At 40.1% G+C, this 22,500-nt stretch overlaps 1 protein-coding gene across 4 annotated transcripts in view; it reads left to right on the top strand.

The window, feature by feature from the left end:
• st3gal8 (ST3 beta-galactoside alpha-2,3-sialyltransferase 8) overlaps positions 1-22,500 on the top strand; it is a 31,047-nt gene that overhangs the window by 7,675 nt on the left and 872 nt on the right. Inside the window, exons 1-9 of one of the 4 annotated variants that reach the window (XM_038696238.1) lie at positions 11,122-11,340; positions 12,213-12,614; positions 17,381-17,498; positions 17,579-17,717; positions 18,978-19,171; positions 19,252-19,431; positions 19,851-19,896; positions 20,303-20,422; positions 22,320-22,500. The exon at positions 22,320-22,500 is cut by the window's right edge and continues 872 nt beyond it. In XM_038696238.1, coding sequence (XP_038552166.1) covers positions 12,446-12,614; positions 17,381-17,498; positions 17,579-17,717; positions 18,978-19,171; positions 19,252-19,431; positions 19,851-19,896; positions 20,303-20,422; positions 22,320-22,487 — 1,134 coding nt within the window. In that variant the 5' untranslated portion in view covers positions 11,122-11,340; positions 12,213-12,445 and the 3' untranslated portion in view covers positions 22,488-22,500. Of the gene's footprint in view, positions 1-11,121; positions 11,435-12,212; positions 12,615-17,380; positions 17,499-17,578; positions 17,718-18,977; positions 19,172-19,251; positions 19,432-19,850; positions 19,897-20,302; positions 20,423-22,319 lie in introns of those variants that run through there. The other 3 variants (XM_038696239.1, XM_038696241.1, XM_038696237.1) reach the window with 3 other exon arrangements.

Below are 22,500 nucleotides of genomic sequence, written 5' to 3'. Positions count from 1 at the left end.
GAGTTTACATCAAAGATTCACAACAATACGAGTTTAAATTACTTGCAAACAACATTAAAACCTGTCAGTTTACTCCACTGCAACTGGACGAGACAGTGTAAATGATAACTACTCTTCTCTTAAGTGTTTCGTCCGTGCTGCCTTTATGGCAACAGGAAATCAGAGTATCATCTTTAAAATTTCAGCCATATGGCTTTTACTGTGTAAACTCTGAAAAATGGAGGCTCTATTTCTTGATATTACTGTGGAAAAATTTCTCTGAGGAATACACCGTGAACGCCGTGTTTACACATTCACAAGGGGGATATTCCGCTGTCGGACTGCCGGGTCAGAAATAAGGACCGGCCGGGCCAGTGGAAGACCTGGTCCCTACCCTAACCAACGTATTAAACTCAATAAAATTACTCTATTAGCTTTCTTCTTTAGTCAAAAACTGTATAGTCAAAAACTTCACTGGAGACGGTCAAGAGTCGGTGCAAAAGAGTTTATTCCAATAAAGGAAAGATAAACCCGAGCAACATCCCTGCAGGTCTCAGGATGGAACTGAGTTGGTGGTCAGCGAACATCGCCTTATATTCACCTTAAACTCCTCCTCTTAGGTGGGCGTCACACCTTGACTCCACCCATAATGTTCGCTGACCAATCCTCCCCTTTGGTGAATTACTGCCATCTAATGGCCGTTTTCTCGTACTGTTTTACCAAATTAACCCTTTCATTAATGTCACAATTTCCATTTTTAACTATTATTATACGTAATTATTGTTACAATTTATCTTTCTTTTTGACATTACTGAATTAGAAATTCACCAATATGTTTCAACTTTAGTCTCACCGTATTTTTTTTAAGGTTATACAGGCATAATTTGACACCATTAAAACTTAAACACTTACAATTGTATTTTTTAAAAGAATTAATAAGGAATAACATATTTGATACATGCATAACATGATTCAATGAATAAGTACATGATTCAACAATGCCAACCATGAGGGTGCTGTGTCTCATACAAGTTTAGTTTCGGCAGTGCAAAGCTTGGTTTCATGCAGTACCAGGCGCCATTAATCACAATGTGTCATGATCTCATTCTTGGCCTCAGTTTGCCATGATCTCAGGCCTGGCGTACGTGATTTACAGCAGGTGCCTTACTACAATTGTGTATGTTACGGTTGGCTAGGTTTTGCCTGTTCTGCTCATGTTGGCACATTGAAAAGGCACATGTTCATAAACACAGAGTATAAAAATAAAATATGAGTTGGTACATACTCATTAAACATTCAGTAGTTAAACTAAACAGCAGCGGGTCAACACTTTTACCCTGTGAGACCACAGTCATTCTTCCAGTGGCTACACTACAAACACTTCTAAGTAATTATAACATATTGTAAACCAACAAAGTGTATAAATATGGAAAAAGAACCAATCAACCAATCTAGGAATTATTCAACAGGACTTCCCCTGAAAGCAACTTAGCATCAATCACCTGAAGCGACACCAGCAAGTGCCATGACATTAATCAAGTGGACCCACCTCGCGCTGTGAATTGCATTGAGTTTTGGCCAAGCTGTAACGTGACATGTAGAGTTACAGTTTTAAAAATGTAACGTTAAAAACTGGGGCGCTGTCTTGCTGTGTTTGGGACTGTGAGCTGCACTTTATCCGAGCTGCTGAAGTTAATATGTGGATTTGTAGTGAGATCTCTGCCTGATCAGTGTGCTTAGGCTACCTGTCTACAGTTTACCATTTTATCCTGCAGTTATCCCATTTAAATACATGAAAAACGTGTTAAAACAGAGGAGCTAGCCTATTAAAGTCGAGGAGTTAATAACTGAATTAAAATGCCACAATAACGGTGGCCTGATGGCCAGTAAAATAAGGCCCAATTGGGCCAGTGCAAAAACATTAGTATTTTTAAAAAATCACATTAGAAACTCAGACCCCAGAGGTTGACAAGCTATTTACATCACCAGGATAATGACAAGTGTCAACCTCTGGGTTGTATTTGCACAACGATCACTTTTACTTGATAGAGAAAAAGTGTTTTTTGGAAGTTCTTATGTTTGTGATTTCTGCTACAAATGTAACTAAACTAGCCACAAATGTAAATATTTTTGCAACGTGTGCTTTTCTGTGGACTGTCACGTGCAGAGTACTTCAGGCATTTGTCCAGACTGTGGTCGCATATACAGATCACCAGATTGTTTTAACAGACATAAAGCCGTGAGAGATTCAGCTGTACAAGGGCTTTACTCTATGCGATCAGTATAAATATTGCTAGGACTGTGGTTTTTAATTTTTCTGCAGGTTATGAAACGGGTGATTTGTCAGAGAGCGAGGTGTGATCATTGTGGAGGGGATTTAGCATCAGACAATCAAAGCCGCAGATTAAATATGTGTTTTATGACTTAGAAACGCGAACGCTTGACAATAAACATGAGGCTGTATTCGTATGTGCTATTGATTTTGAAAACGAGCAATGGTGTGCCTCAGGAGTAGACTTTGTTGATCTCTTTGTGAAAAAATACAACCAACCAAAATATAAAAACTACACAATCATCGCCCACAATGCCTCAGGATTTGAAAATTACACTGTACTTAATTATTTCACGCAACGCATAACTCCAAAATTAATCATGAGTGGTAGTAAGGTTCTTTAGATGCTCGATGTTGCCTACAGAAAAAGATGGATTGACTCGTACTGTTTTCTCCCAATGCGATTGTCAAAGACACCAGCTGCCATGGGATTTGAATCCTTTCAGAAGGGCTTTTCCCTCCCCTCTTCTACACTCCAGAGAATGCAAATAATGTTGGTCCATACCCAAATTTGCATTTTTACAGCTATGACAGCATGTCTGACAGTGAAAGGGCAAAAAATCAATGATGTAGTTGTGCTGCGCAAACCGCAAAGTATTCATCGGTTGCACTGGTATGGATCCTTTGGATTACACCACACTCGCTTCATGCTGCATGTCTGTATTCAAAACACAATTTCACGTATAACTGCCCGTACATAAACCAGTACAAAACATTCTCCAATGCTTCCATACAATGGCTTGAGTAAGAAGTGTTCAAAAACACTGTTGAGGTACAACACGCTCTCAGTTACGGTGAAAAACAATTTGGCCCCTATGATACACCCATGTTGATGGGTATAGTGAACGGAGTGGTGTGCACACAGCTTATGAATTTGCAGGGTGTTTCTGAAAATGTTGATTATATTTATTCGTGTTGGCAGCCACTGTATGACCAGTTATTGAAAATAAGAAATCTGAATTTTGTTGAAGGTCTGCCTCTGTCTTTATGTGATGATTCATTGTTGCCTGTTGATTATTGATGATTTAATGAACGATGCTAGCAATAACATTGAGGTCCAAAATGTGATATGTGTATATATATAAATATGTGCATCACAGAAATTTTAATTGTATATACCTAGTTCAGAATTTGTTTTTTCACGGTAAAGTTAGTCGTACTATTAATTTGAATACCAATTATCTTGTTTTGTTTAAAAATCCCAGAGATAAATACCAAGTCATGCTAATGACTAGACAAATGTTATTTTTTTTATGGATTGTTTTGATGATGCCACAAGTGTTCCTTATGGTTATTTAATGATCAATTATAAAGCTAAGACACCTGATGATTTCAGACTCAGAACTGACCTGCTTATGTGAAATAGCTTACAGTGTTTTAAAAGGCAAAATCCCTTTAAATAAAACATAGTATCAAAAATTAAAAAAGAAGAAAGCAGGGATTAGACTAATTGCCAATAAAAAGGTTTGCGTTTCAAAGAAAAAGAAGACAATGCTTAAACAGGCTGGCGGTTTTCTTCTACCCCTCCTAAGTATCGCTGTGCCTTTTATATCGAGTCTTATTGCTTCGAGACAAACTTAGATGACTATGGAGCACAAAAAATGTTTCTGGTACCTAAACAACAGCTTGATCTTTTAAGAAGACCTCCGGCACACAAGTCTATTTGAGAGACTGTTGTATCATACTATTAAAGACATTCTGGATCAGAAGACTGAAGATTTTTATGAAAAAGCAAAAAAATATTCCATCGCTTTACAGAGATTTCTCACCATGGTAAAACAAGGAGAAAAAGTCCAGAACACACTAACTTTGTCAATGCCGGTCGCTGACGATTTTCACTCTTCAAATCAAAAGAGTGAAGAAGGAAGAGATTTTGTTTTTAAAGAAATTTTAAAAAACATGCCAATAAACAGCAAGAGGAGGAGTTTGTGTTTAACGGTAATGTTATTAAAGGGTCTCATGTGTATGATTTGATAAGAGGTGTGACTGCTTCTCTCAACGTTCCCAAAGCTGTCGAAGAATGACCCCACACCCTGCCTGTCAATATAGATAGCCACCCAGTGTTGTCCTCCTAGATAAGAGGGGTCTGTGTTTACCACCAGCATGACGGGTCTCTTTTTAATAACTGTTTTAGGGAGCTGATAACTTGCAAATACTCCTTGAAAGATACTTTACTTTACCACCTTATCAAGAACTTTTGACAATTCAGATTCATACTACCGTTGTTAAAATTAGAAAATATCTGTCTTCTTGATGATATTTCAATTATGGAATCATATGTGGTATAAATAACCACATTTATTGTACGTTGATGCGGGTTTCTTAAACGAGCCTCTAATTTAACATTACCATTTTTAATGAGGGACATTTGATCTCCGCATCCTTCATCAGAGCTCAGGTTAAAACAAAACAGACTATATCCATTACAAAATTCGTTGCGGGTCATGGCCATAGCATTGTTTTTAAGATACTTTCCAGTTGATACTCCCTGATGGCATTACCCCTGGCAAAGTTGGGTTGAAAGGGTTTTGAAGGATTGTTGGCTATCAACATATAAACATAAAAACTCTATATCGTGATGGTTAAATGTGAATGGATCTACAAATCCTACTACTATAAATTTAGGTATTTGTCCCAAGAATACATTTTCTTGATTACAAACGCGATTGCCCGCTGGTATGCTAACATTTTAAAGACATACTCTGTCTATGGGGTATTTAACAATACCAAGCTTAACAGCCGGAGACGCAGTGACTTTCTTCACAAACAGTGTTGCCGATATAATGTTAACCCGAAAGTCATCTACAGTGTTACACATTAAGCAAAATTCCTTTTTAGCCCTTATTAATTTAATCTTGAGATCTACTCCGTTTATCATTAAGCTGTCTTGAAAAAACAAGTCAGAATGTCAAGGAGATTTTGGCTCCACCACACGGCCACCTTGTGTGTACATTCTTTTAACAAGGCCCTCACTATGTCCTCCAGCCATTGCATCATCCATATGGCCATATATCCATATAAAACAGTCCGGATCCAAGCTGTGTCTGCAGAGCGTCCTTTCCATAGTTCAAAAGGCATTCTATTATACCCCTGCAAGGATATGTGTTTGATGACTGTGTTAAGAGTTGATCCCCCAGTGATATGTCCACCTGTGAAAATATTGTACATCCAGGATAGTTGATAAAGCCCACTTCGTCTGCTTGATCTAGGTTTCCCAATTTTCCCAACCCCTCTTTCTGCCTGTTGCCACGATTTATGATGGTAGTGATAACGTCCGTAGCTATGTTTTTAGCCGCTGTCTTAAATTAGGTGTAGCAAATGTAAATCCTTTCTTAATTAAGGGGAATGCAAGTCTCAACAGTCCCCTAAAAATACCCCCTTACCCTGCTCTGTACTGAGACCAGAGCCCGCTGTCTCCTGGTAAATCTCCACCCGCTTGGGCGGTATAGTATGCAACGTATTTGTCCGCATTGTCAACATATGGCTGATACATGTTTGCTCCTTGTCTAATACTGGTATTTTACTGGTCGGAAGTGTAACTTTATTATCACTTGACCGTACGTAAAAGGGATATGTTGATTCTGATCTGACTTGAGAGAAATCTCGATACTGTCAATGTGCGTTTTGCAGGTAGTGTGGTCTGTCATAAGTATTTGTGATGTCATGTGGTTGCTTGGCCCTGTTATATGTACTATTCTTAAAAGAGGGACGTAACTGTCACCCACTGTTTGATGTTCAACATTATCGGTGTAAACAAACATATTATACAGGCCTACATTAACATCAGTAGGATGTGGCGCCAAATATGGTATTGGAGACAACGCCGCGTTTGTTCATGGTTGAGACCTAAATGTCACAGATCCCTCATGAGTTTTAAACGTCACTCTGTCACTACCATGGCAACCTGTCAATCAGCATGGAGGCGGCTTGTATCCGCTGCTCCTGTGTACCTTTTTTTTATTAAATGGCTGTCATCAGGAGAGAGAGCAAGTCATTTTTGAGTCTGTTAGTATGTTTTGTTTTAAAAGTAAATTGTGTTTTGTTAACCTTCTTATTTTTTGTAATTTTAACTGTGATTACATTTTAGTATAGTTTTTATATCCAGGATGTATTTAATAACCGATTAAACATGTTGACAGTGTAAGATAACTTATAAGTCTTTGGTTTTGTTGTAACACTGATAAATAACTTTTGGTCTTACTGCATTATATGCTGATATATTTTTATATTTTGAATTGTCACCTTCCACCTGAATTTTTTGTTTCCTTTTATATAAATAAAAACATTTCCGCCATAAATTGGAGCAAATATTTTTACCAGAATGCAGGAAATTAAGTCTTTAATGCTCAAAATCTTATGGTGGAGGATCCCCAGTCCCCCAGATGTTTCTGAGGAACATTCACTTTAAATAATACCAGACTTGGTGTTGTTGTTGATGAGGAGATTATTGAAGAGTTTTTCTAAAAGTATGACATCATCTGCGACGACAAACACACTGCTTCTACTTTGAAAAACAGAGGAAGAGAGAGAGGTCCAGCTTTTGTTTTTTGCTGATGAATGGAGTCACCCTCTTCCTCCCTCTTCCTCCCACACTACACCACACTTCCCCTCTCCTCCTAATATAAATATACTTACTATTGACATGGCTTTTTTGTTCCCTGGGAAAGTCATAAAGTTGTTGTTTGTTATGCACTTATGTACTTTTTTCATGGTTTTGAAAACAATAGTAACAATAATAATAATAATAAACAATATTCTGGGCAAATAGCCAACATCTTTTTTGATGGGGGCGGTAAGGGCCCTGGACAATGTATAGGGGGCACTGGCCCAAAAAAGGTTGGGAACCAAACTTCTAAACTTCTCTGTAGTTAGGTCCTTAGTGGCTTAGTGTAGAGGACGTGTACAGTACAGTCACACTGATACTTACTGTAGATTTTTGTGTTAATGTGTGGAGTCAGGAAGTATCAGGACAGTGATGTGTTTGTATGTTTGTTTTAATGTTCCAATGTAATGGATCAGCTATTCAGCAAGGATGGATATAATTTAAAAATATTGCAATTACTAGTTAAGACAAAATACCCGCGTTTAAGTATTAAAACTAAAACAATACTTATTTAACTTGAAGAAATGTAATCATGTTTTCTCATTGAAGCCAAAATTGTCAAATGTTAAATGCTGTCTGAACACAAGCAGCTGTACAAAAACTCAGACTGAATAAAATACAGTCTAAAACTTGCAAATGACCTTTCTATCAGAAATCTGATCAAAGAATAAATCAGCAAGATTATGAATCTGGCCAGAAAGAGCTTATGCCAGCTTTCAGTACTTGATAATTATAAATACTCTGTGGTACTTTTGGTTGGTATCAAAACAATGCTGAGGTTTGATACCTAGTTTACTCCCCCGATGTTACAGGACAGAAAGCAATTAGACAATTCACCATAAACAAAACTAAACAGTGAAAATGTCTCCTCTGTTGCATTTGAGACAAAAATGTCAAACCAAAACAAATAAAACCAAAACTCTCTGACTGGTCAGACGCCATCATAGTGGTCAAACTGACCCTTTTAGATCTGTTTTAATAAACAACTCTGGAGTTAAAATACAGTGAATGAGAGAATGTTATATTGTAGAAAGCAGTTCATTCAAAACAACTGCTCCCCGGAGAGAAATACATCATAAAGCTTCATGGATCTTTCTTTCATATCATCTACTCTCATTTCCTGTCATTTATTTGCTGTCCACTATCAAATAAAGACAAAGAAACCCCAAATACTTCAAAACCAAGAGTTAAACAGAACAAACAGTAAAAGAAGTCTTCATCATCGTGGCTGTCTGTATGAGACACTATTCTTTTTCTGTGTTGTCATTATTTTCCAGCTCATTGTTGTAGTACATCAGCAGAGCAGCTGGTTTCCATTCTGGTGTCAACACAGAGGTCAGATGTCACACAGAGAGAGAGAGACAGAGACAGGAGGGACTGCAGCCGCATGGTTTTCTCTGCACAGGAAACCATGTGACCTTTAACCTTGTCCCCCCATCCCCCAAACACTAAAATAACATACAGACACTGTGACTCAGCTGATAGTCATTAACGCTCTACTGTACTCTACACTCTCTCTCTCTCTCTGCCTGTCTGGCTCGTACTCTGTTCAGATTGAGGCTGCTGTGGGTTAAATCTGTGCTGGTTGTCAGTCTGAATGGGTAACGTGCGTTTCGTATTCCTCCCCCCACTGTAAAATCTCAATTCAAAGTTTTCTTTTAATTAAATATAGAAACTCAGGAGTCTCCTGAATAATTTAATGATACTACAAGTTTATGTTCTGACCTTCAGTTTGTCTATGAAGATTCTCAGTCATCCAGGTCATAGTTAAAATGAAGGGCAACTGGACTTGGTTGAAGATACTGGAAGACGTTTCGTCCCTCATCCAAAGGACTTCTTCAGTTCTGACTGACTGGCAGGGAAACTCAGCTATTTAACCTCAGTGGGGTCGTTGGCCCGGGTCATCGATACCGCTGGTTCGTTAGTGCTCCTTGTTGCTGTGACGACAGTCGTTACAGTCGTTAAGACTACCTGTGGCCAAGACTGAACGACCATCGTTGGTATCTTCACCTGAGGCCAATAGGTTACGTTTGTTGAGTTTCCTGGGAAGTGATGAAAGGACAGCATTGTAAGTGGGGGATAAGTGGTGGCGTAGACCCCCTCCCCTGTTCAATGACGGCTTCTCCACCCTGGTGTAGATGCTTCCTTGACACCTCTTTCAAACCATCCATCTTCTCTGTCTAAAATGTGCACCTGGTGGTCCTCAAACGAGTGTCCTCTGTCCTTCAGATGTAAGTAGACTGCAGAGTCTTGACTGTCGTCACAGCAACAAGGAACACTAACGAACCAGCGGTATCGATGACCCGGGATAACGACCCCACTGAGGTTAAATAGCTGAGTTTCCCTGCCAGTCAGTCAGAACTGAAGAAGTCCTTGGGATGAGGGACGAAACGTCTTCCAGTATCTTCAACCAAGTCCAGTTGCCCTTGATTTTAACCTTCGTTGGACCTTCAGCTTGAATTACGCTTAAAAATGCTTTAATTCGTTGTCTGGTTACTGAGTTGTTCCCAGACTGATCCTGAATCAGAAAAATATGATTTTAAACTGCTTTTTAAAAACTTTTCCAAGTTTTCTACAAACTGTGAATAGCTTCAGCTCAACCTCAGTGGCGGTCACAACAGAAGTTGAAGCTTTGCGATTGTATGCTTGTTACTGATCTGCCTCTTGGGAGTCACAGTAACTTCTCTCCGTACATTTAGTTACAGTTCAGTGCACCTGCAGAACAGCTGCCCCACGAAACTCCTATTCAGCCTACATGTCAGCACTCATGTAGACTCAAAAAAAAATACTAGTATAGTTGTGCTGCAGCACTTTCAGCCGCAGAGTTAATCACACTGGGCGGCAGAAAAGTAGTTTAGCTGACTTCACTGCACTCAGCAGAGTTGAAACAGTGAACAGAAACAAGTGCTGCCCTCAATGACACAACGTCAACGTCACTACTCTATTTAGCCATATGTATAGTTTTGGACTTTATTCCAAGAGTTAATTTTTAACAGAGATATTGATCTGTATGACCCTGTTTTTAGATCCAGATCAAACATCCAGCTGATCAGTTTGTTCTGAACTTCTTCTGTATTAAAGCCCCTTTGTACCCAGGCCAGTTTGCACAGTCAACATGGCACTGCAAACTTTCTGTCAGGATCTTTTCCCAGCCTTTCTCCTAAGAGCGTTGCCCTTTCCCGCCTGGGGAGGATACGAATAACTTGAACAAACACGTTATGATAAGTTTATCAGTATCTGTCCTGACTTGTCTCCTCGGGTCCTGTTTTCCAAAATCACAGCTAATGTGGTTGTAGACGTGCAGTGGTAAATTACTACTGTTAGGGTGGTATTGAGCTCACACAGGAAATACAGAACATTATTGTCATTCAGACGGCAGCTTCTGTCAGTAAATGTTGGTTCTGTATGTTTATAGGAAGGACTACAACACTTTTCCAAAAATTTCCCTACTGGTTCAAGCAGTGACACACCCTAGAATAATTGGCACAAATCAAAGTACCATTGTTATTTCATATGATCAATAGAAAGTTATGAGGATAAGAATATAAAGAACTGCATATATTAGAATATTGTAGATAAGGCTCTGAGCAGTAAGTTAGCGAACACAAGACTTAACCCAAACCCAGGTGAGATACAGTAAGTAACGGTGTTAAATCAGACCAAGCAAATGAATATCTGTATCAAAATACATTATAAATATTCAGAAGGCACCCTTTTAGCCGCACTAGCATAGGGACACTCTGGATGGCAGTACAAGGCAGTCAATCTACCACTTTGATCCAGACTGAACTATCTCAACAAGGATTTGACATCTCCCTCAGGAGGCATTGTAATAACATAAACAAACAACTTATAACATGTTGATAACTGAACTTCAGGGGTGCTTTTATTAAGCTTAAATATATAAAACTGATTCAGTCGTGTTCAAGTTTTACAGAAATGTTACAGGTCCCAGAAAGAACGTGAAATTGCCATCACATTTATGTAATGAGGTGCAGATTGGAAAGGAGCTTTAGTGCTGCTAGTAGAAGGAAAAGTAATACTATTAGCAGTGTGTGTGTGTGGGGGGGGGTGTTGAACCAGTTGCAACAAACGTTATGAAATCAATATCACTTACACAACAGAGTAATGAAGAAACACACACACACATAGGTCAGCTGATTCTGACTGCTCACACACGCATACACACGGTGAGAGAGAGACATCGAAGCAGATAAGAAGAGAGTGAGAGCTGAAACAGGAGAAGCTGAGCTGAATCCAGATCCGATTGGTATTCAGAGACTGAGTCTGTCTGCAGGGAGACATTCCTGCAGGAGGAGAGGGGAGGTGTGGTGTAGTGTGAGAGGAAGAGGGAGGAAGAGGGTGACTCCATTCATCAGCAAAAAGCAAAAGCTGGACCTCTCTCTCTCTTCCTCTGTTTTTCAAGGTAGAAGCAGTGTGTTTGTTGTCGCAGATGATGTCATACTTTTAGAAAAACTCTTCAATAATCTCCATCATAAACAACAACAACAACATGTCTGGTATTAATATATGCTTCATGTTCTTTGTGTTTAACCTCATTGTTGCTGTTTTTGGTCGATTTCTGTTTCTGACTGAAGTTTTTTCAGTGAAGAGAAGCTGTGTTGTTCTCATAAACGTTGCACGCTGCACGCTGTTTTTTTACGGATAGTTGTGTTAGAAATAGTTTTTTATGGATAATTAGTTTGTATAAATAGTTTGTTGTGGATAATTAGTGTGATTATAAATAAAATAAATTGTTTTTTAGGATAGTTTGTTTGTTATACATAGTTTGTTATAGATAATACGTTTGCTTTTAATTGTTTTGGATAATTAGTTTGTTTTAAATAGTTTCTAATGGATAATTATTTTGTTAACGGATGGATTATGGTTAATGGATATTCAGGGATCTGGATAACTGCACTGACAAAAACCCCAGAATTTCCTTTGAGTAGAAAAATAGATAACAAACACATTTTTTAAAGTCTGTTCAGTCATCCAGCTAATGTCATTATGACAAACATGATGTCTATAATGGCTGTTCTATTAATGCAGCTGTCAAAAAACAACCCTATGAGCAGGCAGCCAAACATCAAGTCTGGTTGCACAGTTTTCATGAATATGTAACAGTGTGGAGTTGAACTAGTCTGCAGATACAGAGGGAAATAGGGGTTTACAGAAGTATAATTCTGAAATGTACTATAATGTAAAGAATTGATTAATTTTGAGCAAACAAAAATAGTTTTTACTTAATCGGTTTATTTTTATGCTGATGTCACTGTGTCTTACTGTCTGACCCAGGTGTGACCATCGATCCTGTCTCCACCAGTCTGAAAGCAGCGTGCTTCATAGGATAGAAAGTTAAACAATCAGACTTCATGGAGATAAAGCTGAGCAGAGAGATGACCGAACAGAGGAAAATGTCCAACAGATGACACCGTTCAAATCAGCTGACATTGCAGGCTGAACAGTTGATTCACAGTTCACCAACACGTCCTTCCTCCTGCCGCCGTCCACTCATCGTCTGTCCAGCCATGTTGTTGAGGAGGAAGCTGTGCGTTGCTGTGGTGATTGCTACCATCCTCTTCCTCATGCTCGCCAGTCAGAGCATCCAAAGGAGACATTTCCTGCATCTGTCATTAGTAATTCCCATCAACCGGGCCACTCCCATCAGCCAGGCCACAGTCAGTGGAAAGGCGACAGGTGAGGATGACATCATCAATGGAGTAAGAAAAATGTCGCAACCCGAAAGTGTGACAAAACTTAGCAGGAAGGTTTAAAGGTTCAATGTGTAGTATTTATGAAGATCTATTGACAGAAATCACAATCAGCTTTATTTGTCAGGTATGTGAACACATACAAGTAATTTGACTCTGGATCATAAATTGCTCACGATGTGCTTACTCAAACAATTAAGAATCAGAAACAGACTACAGTATAATGAACGCATATGTACACACCATAAATCAAAAATAAAACAATATAGACAGATCGAGACAATTGTGCAATGAGCAGGGTGCAAAGGTTGCAGGAGTAAATTAATATTATTATTATGTACATAATAGTAATACATAGTAAATACATTCATAGATAGACACACACACACTTACACATACTGTGTGTGTACATACACACACAGTATGGCCTGTGGGTAGAAACTGTTCCTGTGTCTGTTGGTTTTGGCGTACAGTGCTCTGGAGCGCCTACCAGAGGGTACCAGCTATACAGGTTGTGTCGAGGGTGTGTAGGATCTGCAATGATGTTTCCTGCCTTTTCCCTGACTGAGGACATGTATAAGTCCTGAGTGGAGGCCAGGTAGACAGCAATGATCTTCTCTGCAGTCCTGACTATCCGTTGTAGTCTGTCCCTGTCCTTTTTGGTGGCAGATCCAAACCAGACAGTGATGGACGTGCAGAGGACAGACTGGATGATGGCTATATAGAAGTGGATCAGCAGCTCCTTAGGCAGGTTGAGCTTCCTGAGCTGGCACAGGAAGTACATCCTCTGCTGGGCCTTCTTGATGATGGTGTCAGTGTTGGGCTCCCATTTTACGTTCTGGCAGATTGTGGATCCCAGAAACCTGAAGGATTCCACCGCAGACACAGGGCTGATGAGTATGGCGATGGGGGGCAGAGTGGGGAGGCTCCTCCTCAAGTCCACGGTCAACTCTACAGTTTTGGGTATGTTGAGCTCCATGTTGTTCTGACTGCACCAGAGAGCTAGCTGAACTTCAGGAGTTTGACAGATGGGTCTCCTGAGGTGCGGTTGTTGGTGTAGAGGGAGAAGAGAAGTGGGGAGAGCACACACCCTTGGGGGGTGCTGTTGGGTCGGAAATAAGGACAGGCCGGGCCAGTTGAAAGCCTGGTCCCTACCCTAACCAACTTATTAAACTCAGCAAATAATACTCTATTAACTTTCTTCTTTTGTCAATAACTTTGTTAAAAACTTAACTGGAGACAAAAGAGTTTATTCTAATAAAGGACAAGTAAACATGACTAACATCCCTGCAGGTCTCAGGATGGAACTGATCTGGTGCTCAGCAAACATCGCCTTATATTCACCTGAAACTCCACCTTCCAGGTGGGCGTTACACCTGGTTTCCGCCTATAGTGTTCGCTGACCACTCCTTACCAATGGTGAATTTCTTTTTCCTTTGCTTCCATCTTGTGGCCGTTTACATGTACTATTTTACCAATTTAACCCTTTCACTAATGTTACGTTACTAATGTAAGTTACCACTTTTTAGCTATTATTCAACATAATTGTCATTATAATTTATCCTTCTTTATATTTTTAACATGACTTGACTAGAAATTCACCATTATGTTTCAACTTCAGTCTCACCGTATTTTTTAAAAGTTATACAGGCATAATCTGACACCATTAAAACTCAAACAATTGTATTTTTTAAAAGAATTAATAAAGGAATAACATAACTGATAAACGAATAACATGATTCAACATATCAAACATGAGTATGCAATGCCATGTCTCATACAAAGCTTGGTTTCTTATAGTTGACATCATTCACAGTGTGCCATGATCTCATTTTTGGCGTACATGACTTGCAGCAGGTGTTTCACTGCTATTTTCAGATTCATGGTAGACTTTAGCTACATCACCTGAGCACTAAGCAAACATTACATCATCTCGTCCCGTCGACTTTTAGCTACATCACCTGAGCACTAAGCAAACATTACATCATCTTGTCCCGTCTTAAATTCATATTACCTTATTACTTCTCATCTTCTTTTTAGATGACAGTACCTGTCGCCTGCTAGCTGGATTTTGCATGTGCAGTGTTGGCTTATTTGCATGTTCACAGTCAGGCGAAGCTAGGTTTTGCAAATTCTGCCTGAACAGTTTCTCTGCTCATGTAGACACATTGAAAGGGCACAAGTTCATGAATAACACACAGAATATAATCCTTAAGTCTTAAGAATAAAATACTAGTAATCAAACCTTCACTCAGTAGTCAAACCTTACATTGAAAGAATGACATCAGTGGTCAATACCTTTACCCAGTGAGACTATAGTCATTCCCTCAATGAAGCTGGTAAATGCACTTCTAAGTAATACAGCACTTCTAGGATTAAAATAATAAAGTAATTATACGTAAAACAACAGAATTATTCAACAGTGCCAGTGCTAATAGTCCGGGTGCTGGATCTGATGTTCCCCAGTCTCACCTGCTGAATCCTGTCAGTCAGGAAGTTTGTGATCCACTGACAGGTAGGGGCTGGCATTGTGAGCTGGGTGAGTTTGGTGCTGAGGATGTCCGGGCTGATGGTGTTGAACGCCGAGCTGAAGGCCACGAACAGGATCCTAGCAAATAGAGAGTTGAGGTGTTGCAGGATGTAATGCAGTCCCAAGTTGACTGCATCATCCACTGACCTGTTAGACCGGTAGGGAAACTGCAGGGTGTCCCTCAAGGGGCCTGTAATGTCCTTCAGGTGGGCCAACACCAGTCCTTCAATCCAGAGATGGAGAGTTTTTTGGGGGCTGGGATGATTGTGGAGTGTTTGAAGCATGAGGGAACTTCACACAGCTCCAGTGATCTGTTGGAAGATCTGAGTGAAGATGGGGGGCCAGCTGGTCTGCACAGAATTTTAGGCAGGATGGTGACACACTGTCTGGGCCAAGAGCCTTCCTGATCTTCTGCCTCTGGAAGAGCTGGCGCACATCACCTTCACAGATCATGGGTACAGGTGAGGGGGGGTTGACAGGGTGGCAGTGGGGAAGGTGATTGTTTGAAGTTGGAGTTGGAGTGGGGGAGAGGTGTGACTGTGGGCTTCTCAAACCTACAGTAAAAACCATTCAGCTCGTCAGCCAGTTGTTGAGTACCAGCAGCGTTGGGGGATGGTCTTCTGTAGTTACTGAGTGTCTGCAGGCTTCTCCACACTGACGCAGGGTCGCTGGCTGTGAAGCTGTTTTCTAGCTTTCAGCGTAGCTCCTCTTTGGCGCTTTGACCTCCTTTGTCAGTGTGTTCCTGGCATGGTTATACAGGACTCTGTCCCCACTTCTGAAGGCCTCCTCTTTGGTCTGACGAAGCTGCCTGAGTTTCGCTGTGAACCAGGGTTTTTGGTTGTTGTATGTGCGGAAGGTTTTAGATGGCACACACATGTCCTCACACTCTTTACAACAGCTTTCCCAACAGAGTCCCATGGCTGCATGGGGAACAGGTCGATAGGCATCCTTTAATATTGTGTAGCAGTGGTCTAGTGTGTTAGAAATGAACAAGAACAAGTAACCTTAGTAGTAGGAGTAGTATTAGTAGTAGTAGTCAACTGGTTAATTAGAAGTAAGAAAAGAAGAGAAATTGCAACAAATGGAGGTCCTCACGTATTATTTAGCACAAGAGCCAACAGAGCGTGTCAGCCACCGTAGCTTCTCCTGCTCGCTTGGAAAGGGAGGGGGTGAGGGTTGACTGATGGTGCCTTCACGTAGTGTCGGAATAATCAGAATATTTTTTTCCTTCTTAAATTTTTATTGCCAAAAAAGTGTGCATGGGACAAAAAAGAACAATACAAAACTTACTTTTGATGATTTGTGCAAAATCACGTATTGCATATACATATTTAGCAAACATGTAATTTGTAAAATGCTTATAACGGTAAGTTGTAGTTAGTTGCTGTCCATGTAGAGTAAACTAGATGTCTGTATGTTCTTTATATGCTCTGATAATGCTAATACAACAAATCTTTGTAGTAGCATCCATGTTGATTCCACATTCGGACTTAAGAGCACATGAACACACACTGAAGATGGAAGAACGACTTCTATTGATCCGAGGAGCACGTGAATGCAACATGAGCCATTGGTTGCAATTTGCAACCCTCACCACTAGATACCACCAAACTTACACACTGAACCTTTAAAGCTTTATTGATCAATCAACATAGAAAATTGCCACAAATGGCCTGACGATGGAACTGTAACGACCAAATTTCTTACATGACATATGTAAGAAATTAGATCGTCCAGACAGTCTATCCTGTTTTGTTAAAACTGGTTACCAAATTTGTTTAAATGAGTTGTAAAGGTAGGAGAAGTATTAGTAGTAGAACTAGCAGTAATATTTAGTACTATTACAAGTAATAGCAATATTTTAGCAGGCGTAGTTGAAGTAGCACTATACAGCAGGAGTAGCAATACCAGCAGTAGTATAGTAGTAGCTGTATACAAGTAGATGCGTTGTATTTGTATCATGTAGGCGACTGAAGTAACAGTAGCAACATGAGTAGTGGTGTGACATATATATATATACACACCAGTATTAGCAGTATTCAAAGAAGCAGTGTTTTGATTGTCTCGTAAAGATGATAATAGTGTTAGCAGGAGTAGTATTAAGTTGTCACAATACTCTTAGCAATATTAGTATTAGCAGTTTTGTTGTGATTGTATCATATAGATGGTAGCAGAGCTCCCATGATGCAGTATTTTCTGACTCAGTCTGCTTATGTTTGCAGTAGTTAAACCCACAGAGTCTCCTGCTGATCTGACCCCTGACCCTGATCCTGACCCTCCCAGGCCCCCCCAACCTGAAGCCGAAGAGAATCCTTCAGTCAACTCCCAGTATGACCAGAGGTAACATGGTCATGGACTCTATGTATCCCATGATTTCCTGTGCTTTCCCTGTCTGACTCGTCTGTGTCGTCCTCTTGCAGGTCGTGTGGTTGTCCTAAGTCCTGTATTTCAGACCCAGGGGGTTCATTCTGGTTCACCAAACGCTATGACCCCAAACAGCAGCCTGTCCTTCAAGACACCAACTACAACTTTGACCCTGATGCGCTCAAATGGTGGCTGGTAAGGACAAAAAATAGGAATAATGCACCTTCTTATAATGTTACTAGTGCTGTTCCTGCTAGAGGAGGTATAAAAATAATTTCCTGCATGATGATTTATCAGCGTTAGGTTTGAAATCCAATTTTAATAAATCAGGTTGGATTAAAAAGGATTATTGTCAAGGTTTTGTTTACTATTATAATTAGTACAGGCTGCTGTCTGCTGGTGTGGAGAGGCTACCTGCTAGCTGATAAAGTTTGGTCTTCAAAATCAATGTTATTCATTGAACCAGTGTCTTGGTCCAAGCTTTACGTTTGTTTCATTACTGTAAACTAAATTCAGTTCAGTTAATTAAACAATTATATTTGTAAAGATTTTCTACTTTTTGCAAGTTAAACTATATAAATCAATAAACACATCCACGGTGAGGATTTTATAATACACAAAAGCTTTACTGCAAGGATCCAAAAACCCCTGGATTAAGTCAATATTTGCAGAAATCCTTTTATTTCTTGTAACATCATTTTATTCAACAATCAGCAATTATACTGCAGATTACAATAATGTCTGATAATTTAAATTAAGTAAATCACCAAAATAAAGATTGTAATTAAATAAGATTTTCAGGTGTCCTTTTTTGCTTTCTGCAATAACTAACTGTGGTGCAGTGTGAGCCCATGTATAGAGATTGATTGCACTGACTGCAAACTGGCAGTGACCTGACAGCATTGATTGATGTGTCATTGATGTGTGAGAATTGTTAAATCAGGGGTATCACAGACAAAGCTTTATTAGAAGATCGAAAGAAAAACATGATGGTCAAGATGGTCATAAAATGTGTTTCAGTAAATAATCAGCAACATTAATGAAAATCTTTATTTTCAGAAAGCTGTCGAAGCTGTCAGCAGTCTGGATGAAAAGACTAATGTCTGAGTCTTTTTCCTGCATTTATAGATTAAGTCCTGCTGCAGAAACCATTAGTAGATTAAAGGGAAGTGGGAGGGGTAGAAATACTGCTAACATCATCAGTCTGGTCCACAGCGTACTGTATATACTCTGTGCGTGTGTGTATGTGTGTGTGTGTGTGCTAAAAATTAATAAACAGAGCTGTATGCTGTAGCATAACAACATACAGCGTAAAAATTAAAACAAGATTCCTTTAGAGCTGTTGGAAAGTATAATTTTTATTCTTGATGAAGCTAGACCAGCAGAAAATAAATATTAAAAAGTTTAATAAGCTGCTTTAAAAAAGTAATACAAATATGCTCCGCCACTCCACAGGGTCTTCAACGGTCGGGTACGGACCAGAATCCAAAGGAAGTGATGTCAAAGATGTTCCGGGTAATTTCCCCACCCGGTGTGGACTTCAGTCCCCTCCCCTCCCGTTGCCGTAGTTGCGCAGTGGTCGGAAACTCCGGCAACTTACAGCGGTCAGGACACGGCAACCTGATCGACTCCCACAACTCTGTAATCCGGTACGTACGTATGCCCTCAAACATATACGTCTTACCCTCATCCTCCTCATCATCATCTTTCTCACCTTTCTCCTCCACAGGATGAACAAGGCAGTGACTCGAGGATTTGAGAAAGATGTTGGGAATCGGACTACACATCACATAGTGTACCCAGAGAGCGCTGTGGATGTTGATCGTGGCGTCAGCCTTGTCCTGCTGCCATTTAAACTGAGAGATCTGGAGTGGCTGACCAGTGCACTGTCCACTGGCGAAGTAAAAATGTACGACATATAGATACAAATAAACTCAGATTTAGCAAATATAGAGAGAAATACACTCAGTTGCCAGTCTTAAGGGTACACCAATCTACACAGTCTAATACCACAGTCCTGCAATAAATCCTGATGTTCAGTTTTTGATCAGGTTGTTGTTCAGGTGTTGATTCAGAGAGGTTTTATTTTGCCTTTCCCCATTGATACTACAAAATAATAGAAACACCTGTCAGTATAATGCTATACAGTTCAACAGCAACACAAACTGCAGCTTCCAAAAAGAACATGGTTGAATCAAGATGTTAACCTTCATGAAGGTAGGATTTATTGAAGGACTATTGTATTAGACTAATACTTACATTCTTATATTATATTCTAACATGCAATGCTTGAAGTATATTATGACCAGTCTTTCTGTATGTATTCAGGACCTACATGAGGGTTAGAGACAGAGTGAAGGCTGAAAAAGACAAGGTAAAATAAATGCTCCATCATGCTGTTTACAGTTTGTTGTTATTACAGCTATCCACCTCAGTCTGTCTAAGTTTTCACTGCATCAGCACAGTTTTCTTTCTTTTTTTGTTGTGAGATTTTTCACACTTTATGACATGTTTGCATCAACTCATTTAAAGGGGTATTGGGTAAATTTGACAAATGTTTGATACATTGATTTACATTGGTGTTTCAAATGTTTTACCCTTAACAAAATTAGATAAAATGCTTGAATGGAGCTGCAGGTGCTTATCAGGTGCCAATAAAAAGACTTCACTACTGCAAATGTGAAAACTGCCAAAGAGAGAGCCGATGAACACATTAAACATGTTACCGTGTTAACAGTGTGTGTGTGTGTGTGTGTGTGTGTGTGCGCGTGCGCGCGTAGGTTCTGGTGGTGAACCCGGAGTTCTTGAAGTATGTTAATGACCACTGGACTGAGAACCACGGTCGCTACCCATCCACCGGCATGCTTGCCATCATCTTTGCTCTGCACACCTGTGATCAGGTAGGAGGGAGGGGGGGTGACGGAGGAGGGAGTCTGTGAGTGCTTCTCAAGTCTCTTAATTGCATCCACGTTTCCCTCATTTGCTACTGTTCCCAGGCCTTGAAACCAAGCGAGGAGAGAAGGAACGAGGAAATAGACGTCCTTTTCTCCAAAGCGTCACATGAAGCGACGTCCGTTTCTGATGACGGCGGCAGCTGATCACAGCTGGATCAGCTGTCAGTCGGCTCTAACAGCTTTAGGCTACACACTTTTGATGGAGTTTGTGTCTGCACACGTGCACTGTGTTGGTACTAATAAAGTCTCACAGTTATCAGAGCACAGCAGCATGATTCTCTCTGTAGCTGTTACCTGTTTAACAAACACCTGCACATGAATAATAATTATAGGCTATGTCCTGCTCAGAGGCACAGGATCATGTCTACCGGCACAGTGCTGATATTATCTGCATTTATATTTATTGATTCTGATTGTGAATTCGTTATTGAATAACCCAGAATATGATCATGGTGTCTTTAGATTTATTAGGCTAAATGTTTCAGGGAAATTGAAATGATGTAACTCTAATCGATGCTCAGTTTTAGGCAGTTTATTTCCAGTCCTGAAATCCTTTAACACTAGCCTACTGCATAGCCTACATTTAATCTATGCAAGTCATATCACTCGACACTGATCAATCACTGCGTTCCATCATATCAGTCTGACGCTTTCTTTTTAGCGTAGCGGCTTTCATTCATACTTTCATCAGCTGATTTAACTCACGGAGCCGCTGGTTGCTTTCATCAGATGCAGTGGGTGAGATGGCTGGATGTTTTATAGTCATCTATTTGGACTAAACACAGGAATGAGCAGCCTCACATGTGACTGAATAGAAATGACGATAAATGATATAAAACGTGTTTATTGCTGATAGACTCCCCGACTCCCTTTGACTTTAATAGTCTCCATAATAAAAGCTGATGGGAGAAATAAAGGAAAAATAAAATCTTTATAATAAATGTATAAAGTTGTGTGTGGGGCTTTTGTTGTTCAGACCTACAATGAACTCAGATTTTAACTAGACAGTGAATCATAAAACAAATCAAATAGGCTATAGTAACTCTTTGCAGTGATGCACTTGACTTTAATGTTATCTGATGTCAGCAGATCAGTCCGATCAGCTGCAGCGTCCAATCAATATAACGGCTACCCAGTAAGGGGGCGTGTCGGTCAGTAAAAGACTTCCGCGAAGGATGCACTGGTGTATCCTCGCTCATAGCTCCTCAGAAATCGCTCCTTGATCCTCGCTCCTCAAACGCAAATAAGAGCTTTGGGACGGTCCGCAAGATGGCGGAGCAGAACAACTTCCGGTTCAAGCAAGGATCGAGGAGACGACAAATAAGAGACTTGAGAAGCACCCTGTGTCTTCATCTCTGACTCCTACATATCACACAGTCAACTTCATTCTTCAGTCAAACTTAAGTTGTCGTCATATACTGTAGTAATGCAGCAGAGAGCAAAGACTATCATTCAAGGACACTGAGATAACAACAAAATTTACATTGTTCTTTTACTCCCATGTTTGATTATCCCTGTCTGTGGTGCGTTCAGAGATACTCGGATTGGGAGAGTTTTCCAAAGAGTCTCTGCTCTTGAATGCATTGTCACACCATGAGAACAGAACTGACCGAAAGATAAAGAGAAAGGGTGTACTCACACTAGGCTCGGTTGCCTTGTACCGTGCCTGTATGTCATATCATAATGTATCAGAGTAAATCTTCACATGTCACTTTCAAATGTACAAATGCAGGATATGTTACGTGACAGTACAGCATGTCATACTTGGTTATGTAGTGTGTCACAGTGGTCACAGTATATTATATTGCAGTATGTCATGGCATTACTTTCTGTCTGTGTTCAGGTGTCGGTGTTTGGTTACGGAGCTGACCACCAGGGGAACTGGCATCACTACTGGGAGGCGAATCGCTATGCTGGAGCCTTTAAGACAACCGGCGTCCACAATGCCGACTTCGAAACAAAGATCATCAACCAGCTCCACAAGGAGGGCAAGATCAGTCTGCATCTGTGACACCACCGCTGAC

Source organism: Micropterus salmoides, unplaced genomic scaffold (genome assembly GCF_014851395.1).
Source record: "Micropterus salmoides isolate LMB-PRFRI ecotype aquatic unplaced genomic scaffold, ASM1485139v1 Ms_hic_scaffold_4, whole genome shotgun sequence".
In the NCBI taxonomy this organism is placed as follows: domain Eukaryota; kingdom Metazoa; phylum Chordata; class Actinopteri; order Centrarchiformes; family Centrarchidae; genus Micropterus; species Micropterus salmoides.
The sequence above is the reverse complement of the archived record's forward strand: the minus strand, read 5'-3'. Positions and strand labels throughout refer to the sequence as shown.